This window comes from Rhinoraja longicauda, chromosome 1, assembly GCF_053455715.1.
Source record: "Rhinoraja longicauda isolate Sanriku21f chromosome 1, sRhiLon1.1, whole genome shotgun sequence".
Classification (NCBI taxonomy): domain Eukaryota; kingdom Metazoa; phylum Chordata; class Chondrichthyes; order Rajiformes; family Arhynchobatidae; genus Rhinoraja; species Rhinoraja longicauda.
The window spans coordinates 7,965,461-7,988,505 of NC_135953.1; the positions used below are offsets into that span (position 1 = coordinate 7,965,461).

General features: G+C 46.0%; 1 protein-coding gene across 1 annotated transcript in view; it reads right to left on the reverse strand.

The window, feature by feature from the left end:
• Window positions 1–23,045, reverse strand: part of LOC144597213 (sperm flagellar protein 1-like) — a 44,180-nt gene that overhangs the window by 18,150 nt on the left and 2,985 nt on the right. Inside the window, exons 2-4 of the mRNA XM_078406275.1 lie at window positions 22,187–22,298; window positions 6,634–6,793; window positions 2,105–2,144 (exon numbers count right to left, since the gene is read on the reverse strand). Of these exons, the coding sequence (XP_078262401.1) occupies window positions 2,105–2,144; window positions 6,634–6,793; window positions 22,187–22,298 (312 nt within the window). The remainder of the gene's footprint in view (window positions 1–2,104; window positions 2,145–6,633; window positions 6,794–22,186; window positions 22,299–23,045) is intronic.

Here is a 23,045-nt window from a genome sequence, read left to right on the forward strand (position 1 = left end):
CTTTCTGAAAGTCAAGGTACCATCCACCGGCTCTCCCCTGTCAATTTTCCTGGTTACATCCTCAAAGAATTCCAGAAGATTAGTCAAGCATGATTTCCCCTTCGTAAATCCATGCTGATTCGGAACAATCCTGTTACGACTATCCAAATGCTCTGCAATTTCGTCTTTTATGATTGACTCCAGCATCTTCCCCACCACTGATGTCAGACTAACTGGTCTATAATTTCCCGTTTTCTCTGTCCCTCCTCTCTTAAAAAGTGGGACAACATTAGCTACCCTCCAATCCACAGGAACTGATCCTGAATCTATACAACATTGGAAAATGATCACCAATGCGTCCACAATTTCTAGTGCCACCTCCTTAAGTACTCTGGGATGCAGACCATCAGGCCCTGGGGATTTATCAGCCTTCAGTCCCATCAGTCTACCCAACACCATTTCCTGCCTAATGTGGATTTCCTTCAGTTCCTCCGTCACCCTAGGATCTCTGCCCACTAGAACATCTGGGAGATTGCTTGTATCTTCCTTAGTGAAGACAGATCCAAAGTACCGGTTCAACTCGTCTGCCATTTCCTTGTTCCCCATAATAAATTCCCCCGCTTCTGTCTTCAAGGGACCCACATTTGCCTTGACTATTTTTTTCCTCTTTACATACCTAAAAAGGCTTTTGCTATCCTCCTTTATATTATTGGCTAGTTTACCCTCGTACCTCATCTTTTCTCCCTGTATTGCCTTCTTAGTCATCTTCTGTTGCTCTTTAAAAGAGTCGCAATCCTCTGGCTTCCCACTCTTCTTTGCTTTGTTGTACTTCTGCTCTTTTATTTTTATGCTGTCCTTGACTTCTCTTGTCAGCCACGGGTGCCTCTTACTCCCCTTGGAATCTTTCCTCCTCTTTGGGATAAATTGATTCTGCAACTTCTGCATTATCATATCATATCATCATATATATACAGCCGGAAACAGGCCCCTTCGGCCCACCAAGTCCGCACCGCCCAGCGATCCCCGTACACCAACACTATCCTACACCCACTAGGGACAATTTTTACATTTACCCAGCCAATTAACCTACACACCTGTACGTCTTTGGCATTATTCCCAGGAATACCTGCCATTGCTGTTCCACTGTCTTTCCTGCTAGGGCCTCCTTCCAGTCAATTCTGGCCAGCTCCTGCCTCATGCCTCTGTAATCCCCTTTGCTATACTGTAATACTGACACTTCCGATTTTCCCATCTCCCTCTCAATTTGTAGAGTAAAACTTATCATATTGTGATCACTGCATCCTAATGGCTCTTTTATCTCGAGTCCCCTTATCAGATCAGGTTCATTACACAACACTAAATCCAGAATTGCCTTCTCCCTAGTAGGCTCCAGTACAAGCTGTTCTAAGAATCCATCTCGGAGACACTCCACAAACTCTCTTTCCTGGGGTCCATTACCAACCTGATTTTCCCAGGGAGACGATGATGCAGAGAGATAAAGAACAATGAATGATAGATATGCAAAAAAGTAACGAAGATAAAGGAAACAGACCATTGTTAGCTGTTTGTTAGATGAAAACGTGAAGCTTGTGCGACTTGTGCGCGGGAGGGATGGAGAGAGAGGGAATGCCGGGACTACCTGAAGTGAAAGAAATCAATATTCATACCACTGGGCTGTAAGCTGCCCAAGCGAAATATGAGATGCTGTTCCTCCAATTTGCGTTTAGCCTCACTCTGACAATGGAGGAGACCGAGGACAGAAAGGTCTGTGTGGGAATGGGAAGGAGAATTAAAATGTTTAGCGACCGGGAGACCAGGGGAATGCTGGTTTGGCATCAAAGAACTGCAAATGCTGGTTTATACCAAAGATAGACACCAAATGCTGGAGTAACTTAAGTTTTGTGCCTATCTTTGATCATGTTGGATGCTTTGCCGAGGCAGCGTGAAGTGTGGATGGGAATGATGGGAAGTCTGCTGTGTGTGCTGGGCTCAGCTTCTCCGCTGTAAGTTGGTTCAGAAACATCTGGCCTTGGCTATACTGGGGGACATTTGCCCAAATACACGGGGTGACATTCTGTATCTCTGTATCTTTGCACAATTAGGTCGATTTGAAATAAATTCTTACCCAATGTCTGTTCCACTGCCGTGCTGTAATACTCGAGATCCTATGGGAGAGATGACAAAAATAATTATTGCAAAAAACACTTTCAGTTACATGTGCCGTGCTGAAACAGGTGTACATTGGAGATTTAAGGCTGAACCTGGCAAAGGTTTATGATGGTTCTAACTCAGATTTAAACAATCCAAATCAACAGTGGTTAAGAGAGTCAAGAATGTGTTATTTTTGTTTTTTTGTGGAGATACAGGCCCTTCGGCCCACCGAGTCTATGCTGACCAGTGATCCCCTACATAGAAACATAGAAAATAGGTGCAGGAGTAGGCCATTCGGCCCTTCGAGCCTGCACCGCCATTCAATATGATCATGGCTGATCATCCAACTCAGTATCCCGTACCTGCCTTTTCTCCATACCCCCTGATCCCTTTAGCCACAAGGGCCACATCTAACTCCCTCTTAAATATAGCCAATGAACTGGCCTCAACTACCTTCTGTGGCAGAGAATTCCACAGATTCACCACTCTCTGTGTGAAAAAAAACTTTCTCATCTTGGTCCTAAAAGACTTCCCCCTTATCCTTAAACCGTGACCCCTTGTTCTGGACTTCCCCAACATCGGGAACAATCTTCCTGCATCTAGCCTGTCCAACCCTTTAAGAATTTTGTAAGTTTCTATAAGATCCCCCCTCAATCTTCTAAATTCCAGCGAGTACAAGCCGAGTCTATCCAGTCTTTCTTCATATGAAAGTCCTGCCATCCCAGGAATCAATCTGGTGAACCTTCTCTGTACTCCCTCTATGGCAAGAATGTCTTTCCTCAGATTAGGAGACCAAAACTGTACACAATACTCCAGGTGTTATCGCACCAAGGCCCTGTACAACTGCAGCATAACCTCCCTGCTCCTATACTCAAATCCCCTCGCTATGAATGCCAACATACCATTTACTGTCACTTTGTCATCGCTGACAAAATGGTTAAAGATGAGAGAAAAACACTGGTAGACACAAAATGCTGGAGTAACACAGGCAGCATTTCTGGAGAGAAGGAATGGGCGACGTTTCGGGTCGAGACCTTTCTTCAGACTGAGAGTCAGGGGAAAGGGAAACGAGGCTGGTTGGCTGGTAGGTTTAGCTCAGTTTAGTTTAGAGATACAGCGTGGAAACAGGCCCTTTGGCCCACCGAGTCCACACCGACCAGCGATCCCCGTACACTGGCACTATCCTACACACAAGGGGATGATTAACAAATTTTACCGAAAGCCGATTAACCGACAAAACCTGTACGTCTTTGGAATGTAGGAGGAAACCGGGGCACCCAGAGAAAACCCACGCGGTCACAAAGAGAGAACGTACAAACTCCGTACGGACAGCACCCGTAATCAGGATCAAACCCGGGTCTCTGGCGCTGTGAGGCAGCAACACTACCGTTGTGCCACCATGCCACCGTAGGAACGCATCTCCATTTATAGCAGAGGATTTGAAAGGAAAGGAGCGATTTGTTACAGTTGTTCTACATTCGTGATACAGTTGTTTATTTAGGAATGCAACATGGGAATCATATTTACCTCTAGCTTAATTTAGTTTATTATTATTGTCAAGTGAAACAGTAAAATGTTTTTTTGTTGCGTGCTATCCAGTCAGTAAAAAGACATTTTAAGGTGAGGAGTAAAAGATTTAACAGGAGCCCAAGGGGTAACTTTATTTACACAAACGGTGTTAGGTGTGTGGAACGATCTGTCAGTGGAGATATTTGAGACAGGGACTATCGCTACGTTAAAGAAACATTAGACAGATACATGGATAGGACAGGTTTATAGGGAAATGGGCAAAACACAGGGGCTAGTGTAGATGGGACATTTTGGTCGGCGTGGGCACGTTGGGCTGAAGGGCCTGTTTCCACGCTGCATGATTAGACAATAGACAATAGACAATAGGTGCAGGAGTAGGCCATTCGGCCCTTCGAGCTAGCACCACCATTCAATGTGATCATGGCTGATCATTCTCAATCAGTACCCCGTTCCTGCTTTCTCCCCATACCCCCTGACTCCGCTATCCTTAAGAGCTCTATCTAGCTCTCTCTTGAATGTATTCAGAGAATTGGCCTCCACTGCCCTCTGAGGCAGAGAATTCCACAGATTCACAACTCTCTGACTGAAAAAGTTTTTCCTCATCTCTGTTCTAAATGGCCTACCCCTTATTCTTAAACTGTGGCCCCTGGTTCTGGACTCCCCCAACATTGGGAACATGTTTCCTGCCTCTAACGTGTCCAACCCCTTAATAATCTTATACGTTTCGATAAGATCCCCTCTCATCCTTCTAAATTCCAGTGTATACAAACCTAGTCGCTCCAGTCTTTCAACATATGACAGTCCCGCCATTCCGGGAATTAACCTAGTAAACCTACGCTGCACGCCCTCAATAGCAAGAATTCTATGACTAAACGTGATTACCATCTAGTCGTCCACAGTGTACAGATACGGGATAAAAGGAATAATGTGAATAATGTTCAGTGCAAGATAAAGTCCAGTAAAGTTTGATTAAAGATAGTTTGAGGGTCTTCAATGAGGTGGATGGTAGGTCAGGGGTGCTCCCTAGTTGGTGATAGGATGCTTCAGTTGCCTGATAACAGCTGGGAAGAAACTGTGCCTGATTCCACCAGGTCACTTCTCTGCCCACCCTCCCAACCTGTAACTCCCGTCCCTTGACTTTCTGTCTGAAGAAGGGTCTCGAACTGTAACGTCACCCATTCCTTCTCTCCAGAGATACTGCCTGTTACTCCAGCATTTTTTTGTCTGTTAAACCAAGTTAAACCAACATCTGCAGTTCCTTCCTACACATCCTCTCCACAGATGCTGCCTGACCTGCTGGATCCCTCCAGCACTTTACATGAATACGATAGGTTTAGAGGGATACGGGCCAAATGCAGGCAGGTGGGACTAAGGTGTAGATGGGACATGTTAGTCAGTGTGGGAAAGTGAGGGCCGAACGGCCTGTTTCTAACCTGTATGATTCAACTACACCAAGTGAACCCGTTGGGCCCAAACCTCTCCTGCATTGGTTCAGCACCCTCTCTTCCCTCTCCTCTCCCCCCTCTCCTCTCCCCCCTCCCATCCCCCCCTCCCCACTCCCTCCCTCCACCCCCCCCTCCCCATCCCTCCTTCCCCTCCCCCCACTCCATCCCTTCCCCCCCCCCACTCCATCCCCTTCAATCCCCCTTATCCTCCCTCCCACCTCCCTCCTCCCGCCGCCTCCCCCATCCACCCCCTCCCCCCATCCTCCCTAGGAGATAGATTTAAACTTTAAAATACGAATAACTTAAAAAATATAACATCGATTTCAATGAAACTTCTTCCATTAGCACCAAAGGGACGACGGTGAGTAAGGTGGGCCTAAAATTGTCGCACTATTGGGTACCATTTTGGCTGTAGTTCAGGAACAAATAAACTATACCTGATCACAATCAAGCCGTCCACAGTGTACAGATACGTTATCTTTAAATTGCCCATCACAAAATCTTTCTTCAAAAAAGGTAGAGAAGGTTTAGAGGGATATGAGTCAAACATAGGCAGGTGGGACTAATAATCAATGGCGGCGCCCGGGCCGGGAGACGGGTTGCTACGCAACCTCCGTTAGGTAGCATCTGGGCCTCCGGGCCTCCGGGCCTACACTGTCTGGACCTACACTATCTGGAAGGTAGACACAGATTTTAACCAGCATGTGCAGTTTTTTTCCCACTTCACTGTCTGGACCTACACTGTCCGGACGTACACTATCTGGAAGATAGACACAGATTTTAACCAGCATGTGCATTTTTTCCCCACTTCACTGTCTGGACCTACACTGTCTGGGCCTACAGCATCTGGGCCTACAGCGTCCTCCGGGCCTAATATGGGACAAGGGCAGTCCCGTAAGGGACAAACCAATTTAGCCCAAAATACTGGATGTCCCGGCTAATACGGGACAGTTGGCAACCCTATGTTTAATACTTGCAAAAATAATTTCACTGTGCAGTTGCACCTGTGACAAATAAAGCTCCATTGAGGGACAGTATTTTCCCAGCTGTTATCAGGCAACTGAACGGTCCGCTCATCAGCTAGACCTCCCGACTACCCCAAAGAGACCTTTGAATTATCTTTAACCGTACTTTATTTTGTACTAAAGATTTAATGAGGACCTGAGGGGCAACTTTTTTGTTGAGGAAGTTGAGGCAGGGACTATCGCAACGTTTAAGTAACATTTCGAAAAGTACATGGATGGGACAGGTTTATAGGGATATGGGTCAAATGCAGGCAGGTGGGGCTAGTGTAGATGGGGCATGTTGGTCGGTGTGGGCAAGTTGGGCTGAAGGGCCTGTTTCCACACTGTAGGACTCTACGACTCTAAATGGTATACCCCTTATCCTGCATCTGTACACTGCGGACGGCTTTGATTGCAATCATGTAGTCTTTCCGCTGACTGGATGGCACGCCACGAAACATCTTTTCGCTGTAGCTCGGTACACGTGAAAATAGAAACTGAACTAAACTGATAGTTGTCCGTACCTGTGGTGAAGGAGTCATTTTGTTGTGTTTTTGTTTCAGTTTCTCTCCTATCTTCAGCCGCAAGGTGCTCAACACAAACTCCACAACTCCAGGTGAGCACTGCACCACTTTACGGACCACCTCGTCTGGGACGTAGAAGTTCAGCCCGTTGAACACCTTCCTGCACGAAGAACATATTTAAAATAAAACTTCAAGCTCGCAGATAATGCAATCTTAGAAACATAGAAAATAGGTGCAGGAGGAGGCCATTTGGCCCTTCGAGCCAGCACCGCCATTCATTGTGAACATGGCTGATCATCCACAATCAGTAACCCGTGCCTGCCTTCTCCCCATATCCCTTGATTCCGCTAGTCCCTAGAGCTCTATCTAACTCTCTTTTAAATTAATCCAGTGAATTGGCCTCCACTGCCTCCTGTGGCAGAGAATTCCACAAATTCACAACTCTCTGGGTGAAAAAGTCTCTTCTCACCTCAGTTTTAAATGGCCTCCCCTTTATTCTTAGACTGTGGCCCCTGGTTCTGGACTCGCCCAACATTGGGAACATTTTTCCTGCATCTAGCTTGTCCAGTCCTTTTATAATTTTATACGTTTCTATAAGATCCCCTCTCATCCTTCTCAATCGACCTCACAGTTTGTTGTATCTCCTTCCCCCACCTCCCCTGGCAGTGCGTTCCAGGTAAGTTGCCCGCTGAAAGGCAAAGGTGGTTGCACTGCTCTAACGGCGTGCCGTAACCTCTCTTAACCTGTTAACCGGTCTTAAGTCTTCTTGTGTATAAGAAGGGACAGAGCTGGCTGTTATGTGTGAGGAGGCTCTGCTCTTTCAACATCTGCAGTAAGACTCTGCAGGTGTTCTATCAATCGGCGAAGGGCGCTATAGACAATAGGTGCAGGAGGAGGCCATTCGGCCCTTCGAGCCAGCACCGCCATTCAATGTGATCATGGCTGATCATTCTCAATCAGTACCCCGTTCCTGCCTTCTCCCGCTATCCTTAAGAGCTCTATCAAGCTCTCTCTTGAATGCATTCAGAGAATTGGCCTCCACTGCCTTCTGAGGCAGAGAATTCCACAGATTCACAACTCTCTGACTGAAAAAGTTTTTCCTCATCTCATTTCTAAATGGCCTACCCCTTACGGTGACAGAAAGACAATACATGATTCCAATCGAACCATTTGCAGTGTACAGACACACGATAAAGGAATAACATTTAGTGCAAGGTAAAGCCAGTAAAGTTTTGTATTGTCTTTCTGCTGACTGGTGAGCACGCAACAAAAGCTTTTCACTCTACCTTGGTACATGTGACAATAAACTAAACTCAAACTGAAACTGAAAGTCCAAACCGATTGTTGTTCAGGATTGCTCTCTGGTTGCGATAAGATGTTACGATTGACTTACTATAGCTTTTCCTAGAATAACAAGCCACGTCATCAAAAGCAAAGCATTGAATTGCAGAACAAAAACAGATAAAATCTTGTTGAGAGACAGCTCTCGGACTGATCCGACTCAAAATGAACAATTATTGAAGCATGTTGACTTCACTGTAAATTTAATAAAATAAACATTGTTCATAATAAGACTCAGGTTCGATCCTGACTACGGGCGCCGTCTCCCCGTGACCACTTGGATTTGCCCCCCCCGGTTTCCTCTCACACTCCAAAGACGTAGAGGATAGTAGGTTAATTTGGCTTTGGTAAAAATTGTAAATTGCCCCTCGTGTGTAGGATAGTGCTAGAGTATGGGGGGGATCGCTGGTCGGCACGGACTTGGTGGGCCGAAGGACCTATTTTGGCACTGTATCTCTGAACTAAACTAAAACTTGCACATTGACCAAAAAGTTACAATTCACCCATGTGGGAGGAAATGGGAAGATCGGAAGAAACCCTCACCGTCACATGGATAACGTGCAAACTCCACACAGCCAGCACCGGATGTCAGGATTGAACCTGAGTCATTGGAGCAGTGAGGCGAGGCAGCAGTTCTACAAGTTAAACCACTGTACCATGCAGAATGAATCACATTCCACACAATGTTAAATTCTACAGCTTCAGGTAGCTTGCTTTCTCTGCCTGGACCAAAACTGGCCATTGTTGCTGAGTCATCGATCTGTGATGCTGAATCACAAAAGAACACAAAGTGCTGGAGTAACTCAGCAGGGCAGGCAGGGTCTCTGGAGAAACATGGATAGGAAATGTTTCGGGCCAAGACCCGAAACGTCACCAATCTATGATTGTGTATTAGCCAGCATAGAAACATGGAAAATAGGTGCAGTAGGAGGCCATTCGGTCCTTCGAGCCAGCATTCATTGTGATCTCGACAGTCCTCTCGCCAGTCCACTGTCCTCTCGACAGGGGAGACCGAAGTCTGGAAGAGCCGTAGTGGTCGGTGACTCCATAGTCCGAGGGACGGACAGAAGATTCTGTGGCAGCAGGAGGGACTTGAGGATGGTCTGTTGCCTCCCTGGTGCCAGGGTTCAACACATCACAGACCGGCTTCAGAAAATCCTAGTGAGGGAAGGCGATCAACCTGAAGTCATTGTGCACGTGGGCACGAATGACGTCGGGCGGAAGAGGAAGGAGGTGCTACAGCGGGAGTTTAGAGAGTTGGGAAAAACACTGAGAAGTAGGACGTCGAAGGTGGTTATCTCTGGACTGCTACCGGTACCTCGTGCTGGTGAGGCCAGGAACAGAGAGATAGAGGGTATGAATTTATGGCTGAGGGACTGGTGCAGAGAGCAGGGATTTCGATTTCTGGACCACTGGGATCTCTTCTGGGCTAGGGGTGACTTGTACAAAAGGGACGGGTTGCATCTTAACAGCAGGGGGACAAACATTCTGGCAGGCAGGTTTGCTAGTGTGACACCTGTGGCTTTAAACTAAGTAGTGGGGGGGAGGGGTTAACAAATTGTGAATATGAAGATGAGGTAAAAGGGAATACAGGAGATATTGCAAAAGACTCTCGGAAGAATGGGAACAGAAGTTCTAGAGGGGAAAAGAAATTAAGGGCAGGGCCAATTGTGAACAATGTGAGAGGGGAGGTAAATACAGAAGTTAAAGTGTTGTACTTAAATGCGCGTAGTATAAAAAATAAAGTGGATGAGCTTGAGGCTCAGTTAGTCATGGGCAAGTATGATGTTGTAGGGATCACTGAGACATGGCTACAAGAGGACCAGGGCTGGGAACTGAATATTCAGGGGTACACAACGTATAGAAAAGACAGACAGGTGGGCAGAGGGGGTGGGGTTGCTCTGATGGTAAGGAATGATATTCATTCCCTTGCAAGGGGTGACATAGAATCAGGAGATGTTGAATCAGTATGGATAGAAATGAGAAATTGTAAGGGTAAAAAGACCCTAATGGGAGTTATCTATAGGCCCCCAAACAGTAGCCTCGACATAGGGTGTAAGTTGAATCAGGAGATAAAATTGGCGTGTCAAAAATGTAATGCTACGGTGGTTATGGGAGATTTCAACATGCAGGTAGACTGGGAAAATCAGGTTGGAAATGGACCCCAGGAAAGAGAGTTTGTAGAGTGCCTTCGAGATGGATTCTTAGAACAGCTTGTACTGGAGCCTACCAGGGAGAAGGCAATTCTGGATTTAGTGTTGTGTAATGATCCTGATCTGATAAGGGGACTAGAGGTAAAAGAGCCATTAGGAGGCAGTGATCACAACATGATAAGTTTTACTCTGCAAATGGAAAGGCAGAAGGGAAAATCGGAAGTGTCGGTATTACAGTATAGCAAAGGGGATTACAGAGGCATGAGGCAGGAGCTGGCCAAAATTGACTGGAAGGAGGCCCTAGCAGGGAAGACGGTAGAACAGCAATGGCAGGTATTCCTGGGAATAATGCAGAGGTTGCAGGATCAATTTATTCCAAAGAGGTGGAAAGACTCTAAGGGGAGTAAGAGACACCTGTGGCTGACAAGGGAAGTCAGGGACAGCATAAAAATTAAGGAGAGGAAGTATAACATAGCAAAGAAGAGTGGGAAGACAGAGGATTGGGACTCTTTTAAAGAGCAACAAAAGTTAACTAAAAAGGCAATACGGGGAGAAAAGATGAAGTACGAGGGTAAACTAGCCAATAATATAAAGGAGGATAGCAAAAGTTTTTTTAGGTACGTGAAGAGGAAAAAAATAGTCAAGGCAAATGTGGGTCCCTTGAAGACAGAAGCAGGGGAATTTATTATGGGGAACAAAGAAATGGCAGACGAGTTAAACCGTTACTTTGGATCTGTCTTCACTGAGGAAGATACACACAATCTCCCAAATGTTCTAGGGGCCGGAGAACCTAGGGTGATGGAGGAACTGAAGGAAATCCACATTAGGCAGGAAATGGTTTTGGGTAGACTGATGGAACTGAAGGCGGATAAATCCCCAGGGCCTGATGGTCTGCATCCCAGAGTACTTAAGGAGGTGGCTCTAGAAATAGTGGAAGCATTGGAGATCATTTTTCAATGTTCTATAGATTCAGGATCAGTTCCTGTGGATTGGAGGATAGCAAATGTTATCCCACTTTTTAAGAAAGGAGGGAGAGAGAAAACGGGTAATTATAGACCAGTTAGACTGACATCAGTGGTGGGGAAGATGCTGGAGTCAATTATAAAAGACGAAATTGCTGAGCATTTGGATAGCAGTAACGGGATCATTCCGAGTCAGCATGGATTTACGAAGGGGAAATCATGCTTGACAAATCTACTGGAATTTTTTGAAGATGTAACTAGGAAAATTGACAAGGGAGAGTCAGTGGATGTGGTGTACCTCGACTTTCAGAAAGCCTTCGACAAGGTCCCACATAGGAGATTAGTGGGCAAAATTAGGGCACATGGTATTGGGGGTAGGGTACTGACATGGATAGAAAATTGGTTGACAGACAGAAAGCAAAGAGTGGGGATAAATGGGTCCCTTTCGGAATGGCAGGCAGTGACCAGTGGGGTACCGCAAGGTTCGGTGCTGGGACCCCAGCTATTTACGATATACATTAATGACTTAGACGAAGGGATTAAAAGTACCATTAGCAAATTTGCAGATGATACTAAGTTGGGGGGTAGTGTGAATTGTGAGGAAGATGCAATAAGGCTGCAGGGTGACATGGACAGGTTGTGTGAGTGGGCGGATACATGGCAGATGCAGTTTAATGTAGATAAGTGTGAGGTTATTCACTTTGGCAGTAAGAATAGAAAGGCAGATTATTATCTGAATGGTGTCAAGTTAGGAGGAGGGGGAGTTCAACGAGATCTGGGTGTCCTAGTGCATCAGTCAATGAAAGGAAGCATGCAGGTACAGCAGGCAGTGAAGAAAGCCAATGAAATGTTGGCCTTCGTAACAAGAGGAGTTGAGTATAGGAGCAAAGAGGTCCTTCTACAGTTGTACCGGGCCCTGGTGAGACCGCACCTGGAGTACTGTGTGCAGTTTTGGTCTCCAAATTTGAGGAAGGATATTCTTGCTATGGAGGGCGTGCAGCGTAGGTTCACTAGGTTAATTCCCGGAATGGCGGGACTGCCGTATGTTGAAAGGCTGGAGCGATTGGGCTTGTATACACTGGAATTTAGAAGGATGAGGGGGGATCTTATTGAAACATATAAGATAATTAGGGGATTGGACACATTAGAGGCAGATAACATGTTCCCAATGTTGGGGGAGTCCAGAACAAGGGGCCACAGTTTAAGAATAAGGGGTAGGCCATTTAGAACGGAGATGAGGAAGAACTTTTTTAGTCAGAGGGTGGTGAAGGTGTGGAATTCTCTGCCTCAGAAGGCAGTGGAGGCCAGTTCGTTGGATGCTTTCAAGAGAGAGCTGGATAGAGCTCTTAAGGATAGCGGAGTGAGGGGGTATGGGGAGAAGGCAGGAACGGGGTACTGATTGAGAGTGATCAGCCATGATCGCATTGAATGGCGGTGCTGGCTCGAAGGGCTGAATGGCCTACTCCTGCACCTATTGTCTATTGTCTATTGTCTATCATGGCTGATCATCCACAATCAATAACCCGTGCCTGCCTTCTCCCCGAGGCGCCATTGAGAGCATCCTCAGCAGCTGCATCACTGTGTGGTTCGGAAGCTGCACAGCCTCCAGCCGCAAGACCCTGCAGCGCATAGTGAACACTGCTGAGAGGATCACTGGCGCCTCACTCCCAACACTTCTGGTCCTTTACACCACCCGCCTCACCCGCAAAGCATTGAGCATTGTGGGTGACCCCTCCCACCCCTCCAACAGCCTCTTCACCCTCCTGCCTTCAGGGAGAAGGTTTCGCAGCCTGAGGTCGAGCACCACCCGACTAAAGAACAGTTTTTTCCACCAGGCTGTCAGGATGCTGAACTCTCTCCCCTCCCTCCCTCCTCTCTCCCCTGCCCCCATTGGACCAGGACTTTAACACCCCACACACACGCACATCCAGCACCAGACACTTTTTTTAACGCTGCTATGGACAGGCTTTGCACTACTGTTCATTATTTTTTTATTGTAATATATTCATCTTCAAGAATACTGCTTCAATAATTGTTCATTTTGAGTCGGATCAGTCCGAGAGCTGTCTCTCAACAAGATTTTATCTGTTTTTGTTCTGCAATTCAATGCTTTGCTTTTGATGACGTGGCTTGTTATTCTAGGAAAAGCTATAGTAAGTCAATCGTAACATCTTACTGCAACCAGAGAGCAATCCTGAACAACAATCTACCTTATCGGTTTGGACTTTCAGTTTCAGTTTGAGTTTAGTTTATTGTCACATGTACCAAGGTAGAGTGAAAAGCTTTTGTTGCGTGCTAACCAGCCAGCAGAAAGACAATACATGATTCCAATCGAACCATTTGCAGTGTACAGACACGATGAAGGAATAACATTTAGTGCAAGGTAAAGCCAGTAAAGTTTTGTATTGTCTTTCTGCTGACTGGTGAGCATGCAACAAAAGCTTTTCACTCTACCTATAAGGTAGATTGTTGTTCAGGATTGCTCTCTGGTTGCGGTAAGATGTTACGATTGACTTACTATAGCTTTTCCTAGAATAACAAGCCACGTCATCAAAAGCAAAGCATTGAATTGCAGAACAAAAACAGATAAAATCTTGTTGAGAGACAGCTCTCGGACTGATCCGACTCAAAATGAACAATTATTGAAGCAGTATTCTTAGCTGATCAGATATGGAGAACATGTTGACTTCACTGTAAATTTAATAAAATAAACATTGTTCATAATAAGACTCAGGTTCGATCCTGACTATGGGTGCTGTCTGTACGGAGTTTGTACGTTCTCCCTGTGATCTGCGTGGGTTTTCTCCGAGATCTTCGGTTTCCTCCCACACTCCAAAGACGTACAGGTATGTAGGTTAATTGACTGGGTAAATGTAAAAATTGTCCCTAGTGGGTGTAGGATAGTGTTAGACAATAGACAATAGACAATAGGTGCAGGAGTAGGCCATTCAGCCCTTCGAGCCAGCACCGCCATTCAATGCGATCATGGCTGATCACTCTCAATCAGTACCCTGTTCCTGCCTTCTCCCCATACCCCCTCACTCCGCTATCCTTAAGAGCTCTATCCAGCTCTCTCTTGAAAGCATCCAACGAACTGGCCTCCACTGCCTTCTGAGGCAGAGAATTCCACACCTTCACCACTCTCTGACTGAAAAAGTTCTTCCTCATCTCCGTTCTAAATGGCCTACCCCTTATTCTTAAACTGTGGCCCCTTGTTCTGGACTCCCCCAACATTGGGAACATGTTTCCTGCCTCTAATGTGTCCAATCCTCTAATTATCTTATATGTTTCAATAAGATCCCCCCTCATCCTTCTAAATTCCAGTTTAAACAAGCCCAATCGCTCCAGCCTTTCAACATACGACAGTCCCGCCATTCCGGGAATTAACCTAGTGAACCTACGCTGCACGCCCTCCATAGCAAGAATATCCTTCCTCAAATTTTATTTTTTTGTGCGGGGATCGCTGGGCGGCGCGAACTTGGTGGACCGAAAGGGCCTGTTTCCGCGCTGTATCTCTAAATCTAAAAAATATATATATATATCGCCAGTCACAAAGTTGGGGTAATAACTAGGTAACTATAGATGATAGATGAGCTAATTTCAAAGTACACCTGTGACTATATTGGGAAAAGCCAACACATCTGCATCCGGGAAATCCAGCACACATTTGGGACAATTTACAATTGTACCAAGCCAAGCAGCCTAAAAAAACGGTACGTCTTTGGAGTGTGGGAGAAAACCCGGGATCCTGGAGAGAACGCACACGGGTCACGGGGAGAACATACAAACTCCGTTCAGACAAGCACCTGTAGTCAGGATTGAACCCAGGTCTCTGGCGCTGCAAGGCAGCGACTCTCCTGCTGCGCCCCCCTCCCCGTGACCACGTGGGGGGTTATTCTGGAGATTCCAGTTTCCTCCCACATCCCAAAGACTCACAGATCAGGAGGTCAATTTGGTCATTTTAAATTGCTCCTGCTGTGTTGGTGAGCGGAAGAATCTGTGGGGGGTTAGTGAAAATCTGGGGAGAAAAATTGATTGAATGGTGGAGGAGACTTGATGGGCCGAATGGCCCAATTCTGCTCCTATCACTTATGACCTTAAAACAATGAATTAACATAGGATTAGTGTAAATGTTGGTTGATGGTTCGTGCGGTCTCCTTGGGTCGAAGGACCGGTTTCTGGGTTCATTGCGATTCCACTGACTCATGGCGATTAGTGCTAATTTGTAATCCGTTTGCTAGCAGAAATAGTGGTGCCCCGGCATGCATGAACCCAACAAGGAAGTTATAATGGAAGTTTTCCAAGATCACAGTTCCCATGCTCCTAACTCCGTGGATAATGCTCAACAACTGTAAAATAAATCCTCATTATCTAGCAAAATATGCATCGTTGAAGATATTTTAGTCAAGCGTAAAGTCAAAGACATTAGGCCAATCATGCTTGTAGTTTGAAATGGTAAACATGTGAAATGTGAAAATGAATTCTTGAGTTTAGTTTAGAGGTATTGCGCGGAAACAGGCCCTTCTGCCCACCGAGTCCGCGCCGACCAGCGATCCCCGCACGCAGGCACTATCCTATATACACTAGGGACAGTTTACAATTTTACCGAAGCCAAATTAACCGTTCCTGTGCTGTACTGTTCCATGTCCATATCTGAAAAGTGGATGTATATGTAGAAGGCAATTGTTAAATTTGAAGGGATCAACTTTGCAAAATGCTCTCAGAAGAGCGTAAGAGTAGGATAACTTGCAGGTGTCACTGGACACCAATAATGAACTCCCTCTCGACCCGAAACGTCACCCATTCCTTCTCTCCTGAGATGCTGCCTGACCTGCTGAGTTACTCCAGCATTTTGTGAAATAAATACCTTCGATTTGTACCAGCATCTGCAGTTATTTTCTTACATTAATGAACTTCCACAGTCTTGACGGTACTGACATTTTTTCAACAATGATTAGTAAAAGAATTAGCACAACAAGAAACATTACAGGACACAAAGTGTTGGAGTAACTCAGCGGGTCACGCAGCATCTCTGGAGTAGATGGATAGTCAGAGAGTCATAGAGTGACACCGTGTGGAAACAGGCCCTTCAGCCCAACTTGCCCACACCGACCAACATGTTCCATCTACACTAGTCGCACCTGCCTGCATTTGGCCCATATCTCTCCAAACCTGTCCTACCCATGCATCTGGCAAAATGTTTCTGGAAAGTTGGGATAGTACCTGCCTCAACTACCTCCTCTGGCAGCTCGTTTCATACGCCCACAACTCTGTGTAAAAAGGTTACCCCCTCACGTTCCTCTTAAATTTCCCCCCAACGTAAACCTATGTCCTCTGTTCTCGATTCCCCTCCTCTGGGCAAAAGACTATCCGATCTATCCCTCTCACGATTTTATACACCTCTACAAGATCACTCCTCATCCTCATGCGCCCCACGCAATAGTGTCCCAGCCCACTCAACCTCTCCCGAAAGCTCAGGATCGCCAGTCCTGGCAACGTCCCCGTAAATCTTCTCTGCACCCTTGCAGCATTTTAGCTAGGTGATGCTTCGGGTCGGCAGCCTTCTTCAGAACCTCCCTGGGGGACTTTCTGACAGGCAGATGGTTGGAACAAAGGCCAGGGGTAAGAACAATAGGTGTGACAGATTTGAAGCATTATGGGTTGTGAAGCCAGAGGGAGGAAAGTAGCGGGTGGGAGAGGGGGGAGGAGGGGTAGAAACATAGACATAGAAACATAGAAAATAGGTGCAGGAGTAGGCCATTCGGCCCTTTGGGCCAGCACTGCCATTCACTATGATCGTGGCTGCTGTAGCCCTCAGAGCCATATCCAACTCTGTCTTGAATACATCCATTGATTTGGCCTCCACTGCCTTCTGTGGCAGAGAATTCCACATCCCCATACTCTGGGTGAAAAAGTTTTTGCTCAAAAACTTGTTGAAGAGTTACGGAATGTGAAGCCAGGAAATTGAATATTTGTGGTACTTAGACACAACAAGCTGGAGTAACTCAGTGAGACAGGCAGCATTTCTGGAGAGAAGGAATGGGTGACGTTTCAGGTCGAGACCCTTCTTCAGTCTGAAGAAAGGTCTCGACCCGAAACATCACCCATTCCTTCTCTCCAGAGATGCTGCCTGTCCCGCTGAGTTACTCCAACATTTTGTGTCTATCCGGTGTAAACCAGCATCTGTAGTTCATTCCTACCCATGATAATGTTGGTTGCTTTGCCGAGTCAGCATGAAGTGTAGGTGGAGACAATGGCGAGAGTCTGGCAAAGGCCGCTCACCCCCACCTTCTCAAGGGCAGTTAGGGATGGCCAGTTAACTGCTGCTTCAGCCTGTAGTGCCCATATCCCTTTGTCGGATCCAATGCAAAGGCCATTGGAGTTGGTTCGAAGTAACAAGCGATTTATTAAAACTGGTGCGCGCCAGGAGATCTTATCGAAACGCATAAGATTATTAAGGGGTTGGACACGTTAGAGGCAGGAAACATGTTCCCAATGTTGGGGGAGTCCAGAACAAGGGGCCACAGTTTAAGAATAAGGGGTAGGCCATTTAGAACTGAGATGAGGAAAAACTTTTTCAGTCAGAGAGTTGTGCATCTGTGGAATTCTCTGCCTCAGAAGGCAGTGGTGATAACAACAGAAGGTGTGAGACAAAAGGATTGAAAAAATGCAAATTGTGAAGCCAGAGGAAGGAATGTAGGTGGTGAAGGTGAGAAATAGATGCGGGTCCAGGTGGGGTCGAGGGAAGACTGGAGGAAGGGGAGAAAAGGTTGTTTGTAGGTTAGTCACCTGAGAGTGTGCCAGTCTTACAATAGACAATAGGTGCAGGAGGAGGCCATTCAGCCCTTCAAGCCAGCACCGCCATTGAATGTGATCATGGCTGATCATTCTCAATCAGTACCCCGTTCATGCCTTCTCCCCATACCCCCTGCAATGATACTCTCGCTGAAGCAATTGTAACGCATCAATTGTAAATGGTTCTCTGTCATGGGTTGAGTTGTGTTGAGTGGCATTACATTGAAATTAAATTGAATTGACATGAATTTCATTGAAATGAAATGAAATGAATTGAAATGAAGTGAATGGAAATTAATTGAATTCAGTTGAAATGAATTGAATTACATTGAATTGAAATGTATTGAACTGAATTAAAATGAATTGAATTGGTTTTAATTGAAATGAATGGAAATGAATTGAAATTAAATGAATGGAAATGAAATGAATTGAATTGAAATTAATTGAATTGAAACAAATTGAATTGAAATGAATTGAATGAAACATGAAGTTAAACATGAAACATGAAATTAAAATGACAAGTGGAAGGTCCAGGATTGAGGATGTGCAAAGTTTGGGGAGGGGGAGGGGAGAGGGGGGGAGAGTGGAGGGGAGTCAGTCTACCCCACGACAGAAGGGGGAGGAGTTGTACAGTGTGATAGCCACAGGGAAGAAGGATCTCCTGTGGCGTTCTGTGCTGCATCTTGGTGGAACCAGTCTGTTGTTGAAGGTGCTCCTCAGGTTGACCAGTGTCATGGAGGGATTGTGTAAGAAAATAACTGCAGATGCTGGTACAAATTGAAGGTATTTATTCACAGAATGCTGGAGTAACTCAGCAGGTCAGGCAGCATCTCAGGAGAGAAGGAATGGGTGACGTTTCGGGTCGAAACCCTTCTTCAGACTGAAGTGTCATGGAGGGATGTGAGCTGTCATGGAATGTCAGGGAGGGATGTGAGCTGTATTATCCAAGATGCTCCGCAGTTTGAGGAGCATCCTTCCCTCCAAGACCACCTCCCACGAATCCATCTCCACTGGAGAGAAGGAATGGGTGACGTTTCGGATCGAGACCCTTCTTCAGATTGAAGAAGGGTCTCGTCCCGAAAATGTCACCCATTCCTTCCCTCCAGATGCTGCCTGTCCCACCGAGTTACTCCAGCATTTTGTGTCTATCTTCGTTTTAAACCAGCATCTGCAGTTCCTTGCAACACAATCCAACTCCACTCCCAGGCTGGACCCAGCCTTCCTGATGAGTTTGTTGATTCTGTTGGTGTCCACGCCCTTCGCCCTGCTTGCCCCTAGCACACGACAGCGCCCTTCGCCGATCGATAGAACACCTGCAGCGTCTTACTGCAGACGTTGGAGCAGAGCCTCCTCAGAAATAACAGCCAGTTCTGTCCCTTCTTATACACAACAAGACTTAAGACAGGTTAACCGGTTAAGAGATGTTACGGCACGCCGTTAGAGCAGTGCAAACATCTTTGCCTTTCAGCAGGCAACTTACCTGGAACGCACTGCCAGGGGAGGTGGGGGGAAGGAGATACAACAATGCTGTCTCATCCACCGACAAACTGTGAGGTCGATTGAGAAGGATGAGAGGGGATCTTATAGAAACGTATAAAATTATAAAAGGACTGGACAAGCTAGATGCAGGAAAAATGTTCCCAATGTTGGGCGAGTCCAGAACCAGGGGCCACAGTCTAAGAATAAGGGGTAGGCCATTTAGAACTGAGATGAGGAAAAACTTTTTCAGTCAGAGAGTTGTGAATCTGTGGAATTCTCTGCCTCAGAAGGCAGTGGAGGCTAATTCTCTGAATGCATTCAAGAGAGAGCTAGACAGAGCTCTTAAGGATAGCGGAGTCAGGGGGTATGGGGAGAAGGCAGGAACGGGGTACTGATTGAGAATGATCAGCCATGATCACATTGAATGGCGGTGCTGGCTCGAAGGGCCGAATGGCCTTCTCCTGCACCTATTGTCTATAAAGCTGATCTCCTGAGCACGACTCTGGTACATCTTTTAAATTCTCAGAGACTTGATTAACAGTAAAACTAGGTCTTGATTACAGAATGGAGGTAACAGAAAGACTGAATTTGGAAACAAAATAGGTCACTACTACAGATTAAAATGATCATTCACGAGTCTTAGTTGACAGTAGACCCAATTTTCTGTTACAACGATGGTGCACGCTGTAACATAGTCAATGAAGTTCCTGAAACTTGGATGTCATCACTGCTGCATTCCATGTCTCTACTTCTACGCTTTGTCTGCAGTTCCATGTCACCACTTAGCACAGTCCACATCCCTATTTACTAGTTATTAGCCCTCATTGTTCTTTCCCCTACAACACCCATTATACCACAACCAGAGAGCAGTGCTGAACTACTATCTACCTCATTGGTGACCCTCGGGCTATCCTTGATCGGACGTTGCTGGCTTTACCTTGCACTACATGTTATTCCCTTATCACGTATCGTCTATACACTGTAAATGACTCGATTGCAATCATGTATTGTCTTTCTGCTGACTGGATAGCACGCAACAAAAGCTTTTCACTGTAACTCTGTACACCTGACAATAAACTAAACTGAATTGAATTAAAAACAAATGGGAGTGTGATAACCTAACACCTGCCATCTATGAAATAAAACAGGACTGTAAACACTGGTGCCTTTCGACACATAATACCTGTGCCAAGTTAAACTAATCTCATCTGCCTGCACATTATCCATATCCTTCCATTCCCCGCATGTTCATTTGCGTATCTAAAAGCCTCATGGTAGTGATTTGACTATAAACACAGCCAGGTTTACTGAGATGTCTCTGGCTGGTCAGATGTTACACCATAGGACAAGCTATGTCAAGAGAAGTCAAGAGTGTTTAATTATCACATGCACCTTCAACAGAACAATGACATTCTTATATGTCTGAGTCAAGAGTCAAGGGTGTTTAATGATCATATTTCCTGAAACAGCACAAGAGATATGTAAACATAGTATTCTGTAAAACCCCACGCATATATATATACACACACATATGCATATATGTGTGTGTGTGTGTGTGTATGACCATATATGTGTGTGTATATGTGTGTGTATGTATACACACATACCGATCAGCCAAAACATTATGACCTGATAAGCCAAAACATTACGACCACCTGCCTAATATGCTGTTGGTCCTCCGAATGCAGCCCCATACGCAGCAGGGTGCGATGCACTGTGTATTGTGACACATTCCTCCCGTGACCACCATTAAAATTTTCTGTGACTTGTGCCACAGTAGACCTTCTGTCGGTTCGGACCAGACGGGATAGCCTTCGTTGCCCTCGCGCATCGTTGAGCCTTGGGCGCCCAACACCCTGTCGCCGGTTTGTGGTTTGTTCCTCCTCGGACCACTGTCGGTAGATACTCACCACTGCTGACCGGGGGCACCCTACAAGCCTTGCCGTTTCAGAGAAGCTCTGACCCAGTCGTCTGGGCATAACAATTTGGCCCTGGTCAAAGTCGCTCAGGTCTTTACTCCTGCCCATTTCTCCTGCATCCAACACGTCAACTTCAAGAACTGACTGTTCACTTGCTGCCTAATATATCCCACCCCTTGACAGGTGCCATTGTAACAAGATAATCAATGTTGTTCACTTCACCTGTCAGTGGTCATAATGTTTTAGCTGATCGGTATATATGTTAAGAGTCAAGAGTGTTTTAAGTCCCAGATAGAACAATAAAATTATTACTTGCAACACCAAGTGCATATATATACATACATATATATGTATATGTATGGCTGTGGGGAAAAGGTTGCTCCTGAACCTGGACATTAGAATTTTCAGGCTCCTGTACCTTCTTCCTGATGGCAGGAGTGAAATGAAAGCAGGGTCCCTGATGATGCTGGCTGCCTTTTTGAGGCAGCGACTCCTGTAGATCCGTTCGGTGGTGGGTAGCTCAGTATCTGTAGTTAGACACAAAGTGCTGAAGTAACTCAGCGGGTCAGGCAGCATATCTGGAGAAAAAGGACAGGTGACATTTCGAGTTGGGACCCTTCGACAGGCCGAAGAAGGGTCCCGACCCAAGAAGTCACCCATCCTTTTTCTCCAGAGATGCTGCCTGACCCACTGAGTTCCTCCAGCACTGTTTGTCTATCTTTGGTATAAGCCAGCATCTGTAGTTCTTTGTTTCTACAGTTCAGTATCGTGATGGAGTTGGGAGTGAAAAAGATCTTGGGAATGAAAAAGGGATTTTAAAAACACACACACACACACACACACCAACTATCTCTGTGTACAATTTCCAAATCTTACACATAATTTGTTGACATTGACCTGTTACCTGTTCAGGTGAGCCCAGTTGCTCATTTTCTGCTGTGTCGAGCTGGCTGGAGTATAGTTGTGCATCTCAACCATCTTGGGGAAATGAAATTTCACCACTTCGGCAATCAAGACTGGAATCAAGGCGTAGAGAATTTCAGGAAGTAGGGAGAGAGTACTGTGATAATCACAATTAATTCATATCACCGGCACAAAAACTACCTGTTCCTCTAGAGTAACAATATAAAAAAATTTAATTTTATGTCTTGCTCTCCTGAGGTTCTGCTTTCATAGTCATGCTGGCTGGCTCGAAGGCTCGAAGGGCCAAATGGCCTCCTCTTGCACCTATTTTCTATGTCATTGAGAATCACAGAATCATGTAGCATGGAAACATGCCCTTCGGCTCAACTTGTTCACACCGACCAACATGTCCCGTCTGCACTAGTCCCACCTTCTGCATTTGGCTCACATCCCACTAAACCCTGTTCTATCCATGTGCATGTCTAAACGTTTCTTCAATGTTGCAATAGTACCTGTCTCGACTACCTTGTCTGGCAGCTCGTTCCATATCCCCACCACCCTATGTGTAGAAACGTTAGCCCTCGGGTGGCTACTAAATCTTCCCCCCCTCTCACCTTAAACTTATGTCCTCTGGTTCTTGATTCCCCTACTCTGGACCTCACCTTCCACCCCATCAGCCGTCGCATACAGCACATAATCCTCCGACATTTTCGCCACCTTCGACGGGACCCCACCATTAGTCACATCGTCCCTTCTCCACCCTTTTCCACTTTCCGCAGAAACCGTTCACTCCGCAATTCCCTGGTTAACTCGTCCCTTCCCACCCAAACTACTCCTTTCCCAAGAATTTCCCCCTGCAA